Source organism: Mesoplodon densirostris, chromosome 8 (genome assembly GCF_025265405.1).
Source record: "Mesoplodon densirostris isolate mMesDen1 chromosome 8, mMesDen1 primary haplotype, whole genome shotgun sequence".
NCBI classification, from domain to species: domain Eukaryota; kingdom Metazoa; phylum Chordata; class Mammalia; order Artiodactyla; family Ziphiidae; genus Mesoplodon; species Mesoplodon densirostris.
In genome coordinates, this window is record NC_082668.1 from 104210850 (window position 1) to 104224583 (window position 13734).

Genomic DNA, 13734 nt, shown 5'->3' on the forward strand with positions numbered 1-13734 from the left:
GGAGGGAACTTTAGGAAAGACTTAAAAGATGTATTAGTGATTCTCAATGTAAGGACCTTATTTGAATTCTGATTTTTTAAAGAAAAACAAAAAAACACTGAGTGTACATTTAATAATATTAAAGGAGTTACTGTCCATTCTCTTAGGTGTGATAAGAGTCTTTATCTTTTAAAGATATGGACTAACCTTTTTTTTTTTTTTTTTGATACGCGGGCCTCTCACTGTTGTGGCCTCTCCCGTTGCGGAGCACAGGCTCTGGACGCACAGGCTCAGCGGCCATGGCTCACGGGCCCAGCCGCTCCGCGGCATGTGGGATCTTCCTAGACCGGGGCACGAACCTGTGTCCCCTGCATCGGCAGGCAGACTCTCAACCACTGCGCCACCAGGGAAGCCCTGGACTGAACTATTGATTGATCGCGTTGTCGTCTTTCATTTGATTCAGATAGTGTGAGGGGTTCATATGCGGTTCGGTCTGCTTTTCTGTATATTTGAAAACTCTCCTTCATAGCTTACTTTTAACATATCCAAAGTAAGTTTTTAAAAACTTAGATAACTGTATTGGGAACCTGGCTATACATTTTCTCCTCAGCCCTTTGTATGGATGGCCGTTGGTTCAGCATTGGTGATTACTCCCTGGAGATAGCTCTCTCTGTGACCTGCCTGGGACTGTTCCTTCCCAGCTGGTAACCAGTAAAAACTGGCTTGTTTCTTGTCCTTCCCCAGGTTAAATATTTTAGACACGGTGGCTTTTTTTTTTGACAGAGTCCTTCTTTAAGAATTGGACAGCGGGAGTTGTTAAAAAGGCAGTGCTGTCTTAGAGAATCACTGGTACCATGGCATACTTAGGCTTATGGCATGCAGAGAATGGATCCTTAACCCTCCCTGGAGAGAGGCTTTGAAAAGCCTTATTTGACTAGACTGGGAAATTAGCTGGGAGAACAGAAAGACAGGTACAGAAGTTCATGGTGGGGATGGACAGTCTGTTCTTTCCAGTCTATAATACAGATTTTCTCCACTATTCACTCTCCTTCTTAGAGGCCATTAAAAAAAAACAAACAAATAGGGAATCTTTTTTTTAATATAAAATATGATTAAGGTTAGGAAGACTTAAAAATGATTGAGGTAAATTTAGAAACTAAAATTAGATAAGCTAGTAAAGTAAGTTGCTCATTTAAAAACAGGTAGTTTATAGAAAAAGCTAAAAATAAGATTAGAAATAATTTACGTAAGAAGAAACTAGACTTACAATCCCAGAAAAAAGATTGAGTTTAAAGAATGATAAAGGGGGGAAAATAGAGAATAAAAATAAATGAACCTAGCTCCTAGATCTTGGTTTCTGATACCATTCTTCAGTAAAAGGAGAAATGGCTGATTCTAGAAGTGGTACCAGGGATACACAAGGTGAGCCTGGAGCATCTTCTAGTACCAGAACGTAAGACGATACTAAGAAACAAACAAATAATCCAGAAATCAAATCAAGCAAGAACGCAATGATTGAGGTATGGCAGAGGGACACAGGAGCCAATAGAGAGAGCTCCCAATGGCCAAAGCTGGAACAACTTGAGCAAAAAGTCATTGGATTATAACCCAAAGTATAAAATTAATATCCATGTGTTCAGACTGATAGAAATGGATGGTTGAATAAATACATGGGAGAGAAGAGACAAATCTCCCATGCAGAATAATCCCCAATATATGTAACTACTAAGCCTGGAGCATAACTTCTCACTCCTTTACACATAGTGAACTTCTTCCAGAGAGCTAAGTATGGAAAAGGGGAAAGAGTAACTTTACAGGGGAGGACTCTGCCAACACCACCTCAGCCAGGCTATCAAGGTCAGTTTATAATAAATAAAATTAAAAGTGTATTATAGAAGTAAATGACATTTTAAAACAGAAACCTCAAAGCATGCTTAGATTAGATTTAAAATATACTGTACGGAAATTGAGAATGAAGAATGAAAGAATTTTGATTATGAAGGTCCCTTAAGAGGTTCCTGAGGAGTTGCTAGGTCCTCAGGGAAATAATCTATAGACATGGGCTTCTTACTTTATGACAGAGAAACTGGGGCCAAGAGCCTGCTACTGCTTTCTTCATCCTTCTCTGAACTTCACATTCTTAGTCCTTTCCCTCTTTCTCTTCTTTTTCATCCTCGCTTCCCACTTGCACCAGTCCTTTTCAGTGGGAGAACCTTCTTAGGTCTTGAATCACACAGGTGACTCTCAATATTCAGTGTTCATGTAACAAGTTTTTAATGCACACTGACTGTATGACTGGCATTGTGCCAGGTACTGCTCGGCAGGTGAAGAGCAGCCTGACGTTGGAGACAGATTGAAGAGTCTGCTAAGTAGTTTTCTGCCCTTGTTCTCTTACTCTGTATTCCAGATTGCCAATAAAAATAATGAAATGAGGCTATTTCTTATTTTAGGTGCAAATATTCTGCGAGATTCAACAGGCAACGTCAAACTGGGAGATTTTGGGGCCAGCAAACGGCTTCAAACCATCTGTCTTTCGGGGACAGGAATGAAGTCTGTCACAGGCACACCATACTGGATGAGCCCTGAAGTGATTAGTGGAGAAGGCTATGGCAGAAAAGCAGATATCTGGTAGGTTTTGATGGGGGATTTGACCGAAAGCACATGCCTTCTTAACATATTTCCACCCAGGATGGAATTTACTGAGGTAAATTTATTTTTTGTACTTTTGAAATGGGATGTCAGGATTACAAGGATTAATATCATTTTAACTGTGTGTGTTTGAGGCTTATTAATAAGTGACTAAATAAATAGAGTTTTGAACCTGTCTTCCATTCTTTAGGAAGGATCTCTTTTTTTTAACAGAGGACAACTTATTTTTATTTTTATTTATTTTAATTAATTAATGTATTTATTTTTGGCTGCGTTGGATCTTCGTTGCTGTGCGTGGGCTTTCTCTAGCTGTGGCGAGCCGGGGCTACTCTTCATTGCGGTGCACAGGCTTCTCACTGCGGTGGCTTCTCTTGTTGTGGCTTCTCTTGTTGCGGAACACGGGCTCTAGGCATGTGGGCTTCAGTAGTTGTGGCACACAGGCTCAGTAGTTGTGGCTCACGGGCTTAGTTGCTCCACGGCCTGTGGGATCTTCCCGGACCAGGGATCGAACCCATGTCCCCTGCATTGGCAGGCGGATTCTTTTTTTTTTTTTTTTTATGGCGGTACGCGGGCCTCTCACTGCTGTGGCCTCTCCCATTGCGGAGCACAGGCTCCGGATGCGCAGGCTCAGCGGCCATGGCTCACGGGCCCAGCTGCTCTGCGGCATGTGGGATCTTCCCGGACTGGGGCACGAACCCGTGTCCCCTGCATCGGCAGGCGGACTCTCAACCACTGCACCACCAGGGATGCCCCGGCAGGTGGATTCTTAACTACTGCGCCACCAGGGAAGTCCCAGGAAGGATTTCATCTTGAGCAAATTTCAGCATTAGAAAGCTATCTTCATTTTATTTCCCTAAAGAACTTTAAAAGTAATTAATCTTTATTATTAGTCTTATAATTCAGTTAACCTTTAATTGCTTAATAATTTTAAGTTAGAACATAAAATGGCCATTTCCTACTTCCCACTGAGAAGTATTTTTAAAAATTTATTTAATTTTGGCTGCGTTGGGTCTTCGCTGCTGCGTACAGGCTCTCTCTAGTTGCGGCAAGTGGGGGCCACTCTTCGCTGCGGTGCGCAGGCTTCTCATTGTGGTGGCCTCTCCCGCTGCGGAGCATGGGCTCTAGGTGCACAGGCCACAACAGTTGCGGCATTCCGGCTCAGTAGTTGTGGCTCATGGGCTCCAGAGCACAGGCTCAGCAGCTCTGGCGCACGGGCCCAGTTGCTCCGAGGCACGTGGGATCTTCCCAGACCAGGGCTTGAACCCATGTCCCCTGCCTGTCAGGCAGATTCCCAACCACTGCACCACCAGGGAAGCCCCGAGAAATTTTTTTGATAGATATGCATTTTAGGCACCTAAAGACAAAGAATTTCTAGCGTTTGTATTCTTTGTAAGATAAAGACAGAAAACAATTATATTCAATGTCAGTTTAGAGAATTATATAAAGCAAAAGTTATAAAATGAATAATATTCTTTGCCTAACAAATTTGAGAGCTTAAATTTTAGTTTATTTTCATTGATTTTTATGTTTAAACTACAGGTTTGTGTTTGTTTTTTCTTTTAGCTCAAACACAGGCTGCTTACTTTATTATTTTTTTAAATTTATTTTTGGCTGTGTTGGGTTTTCATTGCTGCGCACAGGCTCTCTCTAGTTGCGGTGAGTGGGGGCTACTCTTCGTTGTGGTACACTGGCTTCTGATTGCGGTGGCTTCTCTTGTTGCGGAGCATGGGCTCTCCGCGCATGGGCTTCAGTAGTTGTGGTGTGCGGGCTCAGAAGTTGTGGCACACGGGCTTAGTTGCTCCGCGGCACGTGGGATCTTCCCAGACCGGGCTTGAACCCGTGTTCCCTGCATGGGCAGGCAGATTCTTAACCACTGCACCACCAGGGAAACTCTGCTTACTTTATTTAACAATGAAATAGTAATGACAGTAATTTAGTTGTAACAGCCATCAACAGAGCAATATAAAAACAAAGCCCAAATTGATTATCTCCTTTAAACAGGAAAAACCACCGTTAGTCTAGTGGTTCTCAAACCTATCCACACATTTGAGGAATGGAGGGAAGGAGGAGGATTGGTGCTTAAAAACTAGCTATACCCAAAGCCCATATCAGAACAGTTATATGAGAATCTCTCAAGAGTGGGGCCCAGGCAAAGATTTTTGAAGTATTGTCAGGATTGAGAACTACAAGCCTAAAGTAATAAGCAATAAAAACCATGCCTTCAAAGCAATTCAAAAGAAGAAGTTAGAAAAAAGAAATATGATAAATTTCATTCCCCTTATCCTGGGAAAAGGAGGGAAGCACCAATTCATTTCCTCATTATTTTTTATTCATTTTTGATTGCCCAGAGTTTAGTTTAACAAACATCAAATATTGGAAGTTATGCAAACATTTTACCCAAATTGAAATTCTCACTACTTTACATTTAGAAAGCTCTTTCAAAACAGTACCAGCTTTCAGAAGGAAAAGCACATTTTAAGTTTGCATTAGGTGTTTAAACTGTTTGTTAAACTAAGAAGAGTCAATAAAATGCACTAGAAAGTATTTCACTAAAAACAGTTATTATAAAACAATATTCATTTCATGTACCACAAATTAACTTTTTGGTGCAACAAGAGGAATATTTGAGTGTTTCCCATCTGTTTCTACAACTGTCAGAATTCATTGAAGTCTAGAATCCAAACATAAATTTTTCTTCAAGACTGCATACATAAAATGCTTCCCCTCTAACTGCCCTGTGCCCTTGGCAAATCCCTGTTGGGAGGTCCAGTAGTGTCTGCAGGCATATTTATCTTTAAAACAGACTTTGCTCATTTTTCAGGTTTGGGAATGATACCACATCAAGTATGGATATATTTTTCCTTAAGAATACATAAATTCACTTAAAGTCTCCTCAAATTCAGAAAACCCCGTTTCTTCAGCCCTTTCTGTCAGGTCTCCGTGTCAGTCGATCTTAATCGTCTCATTCCTGCCCCGAAGCCTTCTTCTCTCGGGTTGTCTTCATTCGCGCCCTCAGTGTCCGCCAAGACGATAGGAGCGGAGGGATTCTCCTCCAGTACCGGGAGGGGGCGCGGGGCCCGGGCAGGTGTCCCTGCTGTCGGGTGCTGGCCGCACTGCAGGCCGGGCCCGCCGAAGCCACGCGCACCCCTGCGTCTTTCTGGCGCTTTGCGGCGGCCCGGGGACCCCGCGGGGCTGCCCGGGTTGCGGCGGCGGCGGCGGCGGCGGCAGCGCCTGGGCAACTCGGAAGTGAGTAGAGGGAGCCGCTGCCGAGGCGTGTGGAACCGCCCGCCCGGCCCCGGCCCCGGCCCCGACCCCGACCCCGACCCCAGAGGCTCCGTGCGGGAGGCCGAGCGCCGACCTCAATTTTTACAGCCTTTTAATGAAACTTTACATTTGAAACCAAGTCGTATTTAAATGTATATGGACTTCACGCCTGTTTCTCATTTTGTAGTTAGTTAGCTGACTTCATGATGATGTTGTTTGTGTAAGGTCTTTCTTTTATTTCTTCTTAGGAGCGTGGGCTGTACTGTGGTGGAAATGCTAACGGAAAAGCCTCCTTGGGCAGAATTTGAAGCAATGGCTGCCATCTTTAAAATCGCCACTCAGCCAACGAACCCTAAGCTGCCACCCCATGTCTCAGATCATACTCGAGATTTCCTCAAACGGATCTTTGTAGAGGCCAAACTGAGACCTTCCGCTGATGAACTTTTAAGGCACATGTTTGTGCACTATCACTAGCAGCCAGTAACCTCTCCTGTGCCTCTACCCAGCTCCCATCTATTCATTCACCTTCTCTCTGACTGCACTTTTCTTTTTTATAAAAAAGAGAGATGGGGGAGAAAAAAAAGACAAGAGGGAAAGTGTTTCTCTTGATTCTTGGTTAAATTTGATTAATAATAATAGTATCCTAAAGTTTTTATATTTAATCTTTTTTTCCCTTACAAGAACTTGAAACTTTTTTGTTTTTAAATTTTTATAATGTACTGATGTGGTTCAGAGACATAAAGCACTTTAGTACATAGTCACTCTTTTTAGTACAAAAAGATCATTTGGAATACCTAAAGACTGTAGAGTCTTTCCCTGTGTCACTGACAGATTGGCAGTGATGGGGAGACATGGAAAACAAGGAGAAGAAAATGATGTATAATTTGTAGTTTTTAGTGATAGTATTTAAAATAGATTCTTGTTTGTGGGGTTGAGCCCTAAACTTGAGTTTAGGATAGGTACTCAGCTTAAAGAATATAGGTTCCTTCTTGTATCTGTATTCTTTAGATCCTAACCTCTGTCTACCAAGCTTTTTGCTCAGTAGGACTCTTGATAGAAAATATGAATCTCTAGGAGGTATGTTTGTTTGTTAATCCTAACCAGTATAATAACAAATACACTATAATAGATCCATGTTACTGGAATCTGTAAACCTTGAGGGATAGCTTTCTGCTTAAAAAAAGAAAAGATACTGTTTTATTTTAAAACAGATATGGGAAGTCAATAAGCAAATCCAAATTAAAAGACAAAAGGAGATTGCTCTAATTAAATGTGTACGCAGTAGAAGAGACCACATTTGCCGGTCAACAGAAATAATGAAAAGAAGAACTAAGTGTTGTTTAGTGTATTTTTAAACTGTGTTCTTTACCCGAGGGGGAATGTCCCAAAAATCAAGGGGAAGGAGAAATAATCCAAATCATGTATACTATATCTTCCTGTTTCTAGCTCCTGATTCCCCATAGATAACATTGTTTAGGAACTAGGAGTTTAACCTGCAGTGTCCATGTGTTAAAAGCTAGTGTCATGATATGAAACCCTTGTTCTTGTTCTTTGGATCACAGACTACTAAAGCACCTCAAAAAACAGTTAGCATGTAAAAACAGTGGTTTTCACAGCTGGGGTGAGGATAGTTTTGCTTGGCATTTGGCAATGACTGGAAACAGTTTTGGTTGTCACAACCAGGAGGGTGCTAGAGGCATCTAGTGGTTAGAGGCCAGGGATGCTGCTGAACAAACTAAAGTATACAAGAACAGCACGTCCAGCCCCCCAACAAGGGATTATCCTGCCCCAAATGTTAAAAGTGCCGAAGTTGAGAAACCCTGATGTACATACCAGCCCCAGTTATAAACGAAAATGGCCATTTACAAAGCAGGTTCCTTGCAAAAAGTAAGCTTCAGAGAGTGATGTAAATGCATAATGAAGGTTGTACAAGAGAAGATACCACTACTTCAAGTCGAGGGTGAAAGGTCTCAACAAACAGCCAGCAACAATCCTTTCCCTTCCAGCCGCAGATTGCACCCAAAGCAGTAACTTCCATTTTGGACACAAAATGAACTTAAACACGGAGCCTGTTGAACTCAGTCATCTCTGTGTCTTCTTTCCTCAAAAGTCAATTCATAATTGTGGGAAAAGAAAGGCATGTTAAAACAAAGTATTAGCTACTTTATAGGAAGGTTAAAAACTGCCAGGTATTTCTAGTATAAGAGCGACGACATGAAGCGCAGTGAGACAGCTGGGAAACTCCCACTATCTCTAATGGACTTGTGCTACTGAAAAACATGAATGATATCGCTAATTTGGCCACTTGCAATTTTTTTCAACGTATTAAAGCAAATGCTAAGTACGCTATTTTTAAAGGTCTAGAAAATAGTATTCTTCTTGGAGGCCCTAACTGTGATTCCTTTCATGGGATTCATAAGGGACTCAGGTATTTTGTTTTCGGCTAAATGGTATGCTCCTTTAGGAACTCTTTTAAAATACTTTGTTTCGGAAGTTAAGTAGATCTTGCTTTACTGTATCAGGGTCCTATCTGGCATTCCCTGTAGGAATATTTGAAATTCCATTAGCTAGTCTGAGAAGAAGTCAAAGCACAAATATAGTTGTTAAAGCTTCTCGCATACCCTTATAATGAAAGGAAGCAGCTTGCAAGGAAGAACTTGAATTACTGGTCTCCTCCCCCTGGGAAATCAACTGCCAAATCTTGTGCTATAAACATAGTCCCCAAGGATGTGGATCTATTATAATTTCTTTATCTTTTATGAGTGAAGGCATCTCTTCTACTTGAGCAAGATCATGGTATCTGGACCAGTGGGCTTTTCCTTTGTTTCTTTGTATTGTGTGGTTGTGATTTCCTTTTGGCTCATTTTTGGTCTGTCAGGGTAATCAGCAGTGCAAAATATGAGACAGATGCTCTTTAAAGAGAAATCTTGGGAGACTGTGAAACCCAAAGCAAAATTGTTTGCTTTTTTTTCAGTCTCTTTTTCTTTTTGAAATGCTATAGAAAATAAAATCACCTGAAAAGAAACTACTACTTTAACACTGCTGCACAAGACCTTTGTTTTATAAGAAAAATATTACTAGCTATGGAAAAGTATTGTTCTTTATGTAAAGACTTAAGAATAGACATAGTTTACAGAGTTATATAAAAATGTGATGTGAATTTATTTCAGACAAGTTGTAAAGGTACCAAAAACCACAGTAAAAGTTAATATATATAAAAACTACTAGAACAAAAAAGGTTAAAGTGGGGTGAGGTATGAAAGACCAAAATTAAATTTAAAAAAGAAAATTTTCAAAGTAACCACCTCTATCAGGGGCAGTTAAAATAACACTCCAATTTTTTCTTTCTAATAATGGTATGGATCAGCAAATGAAATTTGAACTTTTTAAGATGACTCTAAATGTATTTTGTTTTTTAAATGCACAACTGATTCTTCTATACTGTAATGTTTCTTTGCTGAGGCTGGAAAATGACCAGACTGCTAACTTTGTGCCTTTAAAATGCATTCTGCTTTGATAGTGGCAGACTTTTTGGTGCTGGAGAAGATTCACTAGCAGTCTTATATGTGCTTTTCAGGAAATATCTTTCTACTTAGGCCTTGAGAGATTCAAAATGGCATGATTTAGGCTTGGACCAAATATAAGATCTTTTACATTGCAAACAAAGTGTATTGAATAAAAGGGTTGAAAAATATCATAATGACTAATGGAAGTTTTGATGATAATTCTTTAAAATGTATTTAAAAATATACAGACTTTGAAATTTTCAGTATGACTATCTTTAATTTTCCTCATTTACAAAACATGTTTCTAACCTGAAAAATGGTTAAAGACTACTGCCTTAGAAAGTTTTCAAAGGCACAGTCAACCTTACATACATAATTTATATAAGAGATTGAAATGTTAATGCACAGGCTGAACTATAAAAGAAAAATTGAAACTTATTTCATAGTAAATTGAATTGGCTTTCACTTGAAGGAGTCTTTATCTTATTCCCAGTAGAAGCTACATTAAAAAGAGGAAACTATTTCTTTAGAGTAGCTTTCTTTGCTACTTCAGCTCTTATATATGTCAGGTCTGGTGTGTCGTATTTCTGAGATGGAGTTGTTATAAGATACATGAAATCATTGAGAAAATCAAATCTGAATAGTTTATAGGACAACTAAGCTTGGGTGCAAAAGCCAAGATGTTCGCCAGATGCAAACTCCTTGGCCCACAGCAGAATTCTTTGTCACTGATTTCATTTGGGACCAATAGCGTGATATAAAATCACCTGGTGTCAACCAAGTATAGGAATCTATTGATTTTTTTAAAAAATATGGTGAATCCTTTTCATTTGCTTATTCAGTATTGTGGCTTATTATGTCGGGTACTAAATTAACTTAAGGAGGTCATAGTCTAGGAGGAAAAATGGGCAAACAGTTACTTTTTTTTTTTTTTTTTTTGCGGTACGCGGGCTTCTCACTGCTGTGGCCTCTCCCATTGCGAACACAGGCTCCGGACGTGCAGGCTCAGCGGCCGTGGCTCATGGGCCCAGCCGCTCCGCGGCATGCGCGATCCTCCCGGACCGGGGCACGAGCCCGTGTCCCCTGACTCGGCAGGTGGACTCCCAACCACTGCGCCACCAGGGAAGCCCCCAGTTACTTATTTTTATGGCATATCCTGAATCTGAAAGTTCAGCAATGATGTTTTAAAATGTTATTTCTTATGAAGTGAGGGAAAGCAATTTTGGGTAACCATTGGCTATTATAAACTAAAATGTCATTACAACAACAATTAAAAGTATCCCCAAATTGGAGGGATCCGCGTAGATCAAGCAGCCTCTCTCTCAAGACTCCCTCTTACAAGACCCAGCCTCTGCTCAAACAGTTCCAGCGATGGGGGCATTTATTCCATTACATAGTATCTTTTCCTGCTTTTTCCTTTAAAGAAAAAAATATTTTCTTTTGGTCTAAATTGTTAAAATACCCAAAACATTTGATAGAAATTGAATTCTGTCAACAGTGTTATTTATACTAAGATCAGGAAAATTTCTTGAGATCTTATTGTTTTATATGAAGTTTGGCCTTAGTTACAAATGCACTGTTCATATTTATTTGAATTTTAACATTGGTTAAAATGTCAATGGAAAGTAATTTAATTGTTAATTTTTCGTAGTGCCTTTTTCTCTGTATGCCTTAATTTTGTTTTATATCAATAATAATTCAAGTTACCCACCGAAATGAAGGTTTTTCCAAAATCAGTAGGCTTCAAGAGTTGATTTGGCCTTAGACTGTGTATTGGCCCTTAAACGTTTCTTAATGCCTGCTTCTTCCTCCTACCCTTTTCTACCTCTTTTTTTTTAATACATTAGAAGAGAAACATTAGCATTGTTCTGTGATAGACACATTGCAGTTTTACTAGACACAAGTTCCTAAGATAAGGATAGAAAGAGGTATTCTAATTCTAAAGAGACATAGTGAATTGTTTTCCAGGTTGATTACTTGATTTTCAATCACACTGGCACTGTCCAACTTCTTTGTATGTTGTGGTTCAGTTATGATTTTCAAAGCAGAACTGGAAAGGTGGTTTTTGTCCTAAAGAGTTCATTTAAGTGGTTTACAGATGTTAAGGTAATGAGACTTAGGCCAATGAGCAAGAAATCCAGGGATAGCAAATTCTAATCCTTACTTTCTAACTAACATTTTGACTAAAACTCCACCTTACTTTTCTGTGAAGTGTGTGTGTGTGTATGTGTGAGTGTGTGTGTGTGTGTGTGTGTTTGGAGTTGGTGCAGGGGTGGGAAGGAAGGAAAGGTGTGAATGTCCAGTTAGATTAGTCTCTGTTCTTGCAAGGACAGCTCAAATGTGTGTGACCTACTGATGATGGAATGCCAGCACATTTCCCACAAGTAGCTAGTACAAACGGTTGTTTAATAAAGGTATTTATTGTAAATTGCCAAGCTCTTGGTTGCTAAAAGTAGATTAAAATTGAATTTGTATGTGTGTATAATAGCTTATATATAATTTTAAAGTAGAAAGTAATTGGTTTTGCATAGTTCTTCATGAGCTCTTTGGAATAGAAATTCTGCCAGACATTATCAAAACAAGCTTCCTTAGCTTACCACGTGTTCAAAAGGAAATTTTACCTCTTTTTTGGTTGGCTAGGGAAGGCGTGCTGTGAAGCCACTGTTCCTACTTCATAGTCGTCTTTAGCTTTGCTTTAACTTCTGCCACAGTCTGGACAGGATGCCATAATAGGTGTGAAAGTATCAGGGCCAACCATCTCTCTGTACTCACCTTTCAAAGCTGTAGATGGTAGTGAGCTCTCAGGGGAGTCTAGAGAACCTTCTCTAGGTTATAGTGAGAGCAGACATGGTTTCGTTTCAGAAGGTCGAGGGAGGAGTCGCAGCTATCATAAAGAAAAGAATAAATTTTACCTGTTGCCTGTATACAGTCTCTTATGTAATTTTTCATATTTTTCATAATTGTGCATTTTAATTGACAGTAATGATATTTTTGTTAATAACAGCAAAGGCATTAAATCAGTGAGTACTATTATTCCCTATGCCTGATGACTTCTTGTTTGTATTTACAATCTGTATTATCAGAATCAGTTTAAACCAAAGCTTTTATATTCTCTGCACATACAGCCAAAATGATTAGCACTGTTACTTCTGCCCACCTGTAAGCTAATAGTATGAAAATAATAAAACAGGTACTAGTAGAATTTGTATCTCAATCTATCCTTCAAGTTAAAGACAGGTGCTCAGTGTTTGCATTTAGACATGCAGGAATTTACTTCAACTATTATGGAACTATATAGACATTATGAGCTTGAGTTTATACACGTGCCAATCTTATTAATGTCACTTGACCATAAACGCATATACATATACATTGACATATGATGCCTCAGGTTGGTGGCATACTTTCTTCCTAATGTCTTAACATTTATGAACTTGTGTTTGACTTGAGGGGCATTTCAGGAAAGCTGTGAAGAAAAGTAGGTTATGGACTTTTTGTGCCATAGACACTTTGGAACGTAAGGACGAGTCTGCTCTCCAACATACATGCAGAATTTGTCCCCACGTAGGATTTCTGAGTCCCTTAATGCCAGTTGAGAACAGTAAAGTTTGTGACTATACTGAAAAGCACTTTTGTGTTCACTTATTTATGTAACTAACAATTGGTGACTTTAGCATTAGCATTACTTGGAGGGGAAAGATAAGTAACAAAATTACATCCTAACTCTATTAGATATAGGCTCCAAAATGGATTTGTCATGTTCTCATTTTTTCCAAAGACTTTTTTCCACCTGGAATAAGAAGAGAGAACTAGTGGAAACATTTGAGCTGGAAAGGTTTATGGGCAAAAAAAAAAAAAAGTAGGCCAAACCCTTGCAATATACCCTGTTCAAGTGAAAGTACAGTGTCTAAGGATAAGAATACTTCTTTAAAAACAAACAATTGTTTTTAATACAATCTTAATTAGTAAGTAAAAGGTTTACATTTTTTCTATTGCTCTTGGTTTTAAAATTTGCTACCCTGCATTCTGAAACATTATAAAAGAGTTAATACCAAAAATACTTTTAATGTCTGACATCTCTTACATTTCACATGGTTCTTTTTATTCAAATATCATTGTAAATAAAAGTAAACTTGGATAAATCTGAGAATAAACTTTTAATTGTTGCAAACTATGATTATCAATTTGTAAATTTACCCTTTGACCTAATGTACATTTTTAAATGTAGCCATTAAATTCTCTATATTTAATCCATTCGTTTCTCTCTGTAAACGTTTTTAATCTCAGTTGAATGCTGGGCAGTTTATAATTATGTACAAAGATGTTCTTTTCCTAT

General features: G+C 39.2%; 1 protein-coding gene across 1 annotated transcript in view; it reads left to right on the top strand.

Annotated features, from left to right (window-relative positions):
* The window catches only part of MAP3K2 (mitogen-activated protein kinase kinase kinase 2), a 90337-nt gene extending 76852 nt beyond the window's left edge, over positions 1–13485 (top strand). The window contains exons 16-17 of the mRNA XM_060106081.1: positions 2430–2607; positions 6141–13485. Coding sequence (XP_059962064.1) covers positions 2430–2607; positions 6141–6366 — 404 coding nt within the window. The 3' untranslated portion in view covers positions 6367–13485. The remainder of the gene's footprint in view (positions 1–2429; positions 2608–6140) is intronic.
* The last annotated feature ends 249 nt before the right edge of the window (positions 13486–13734 follow it).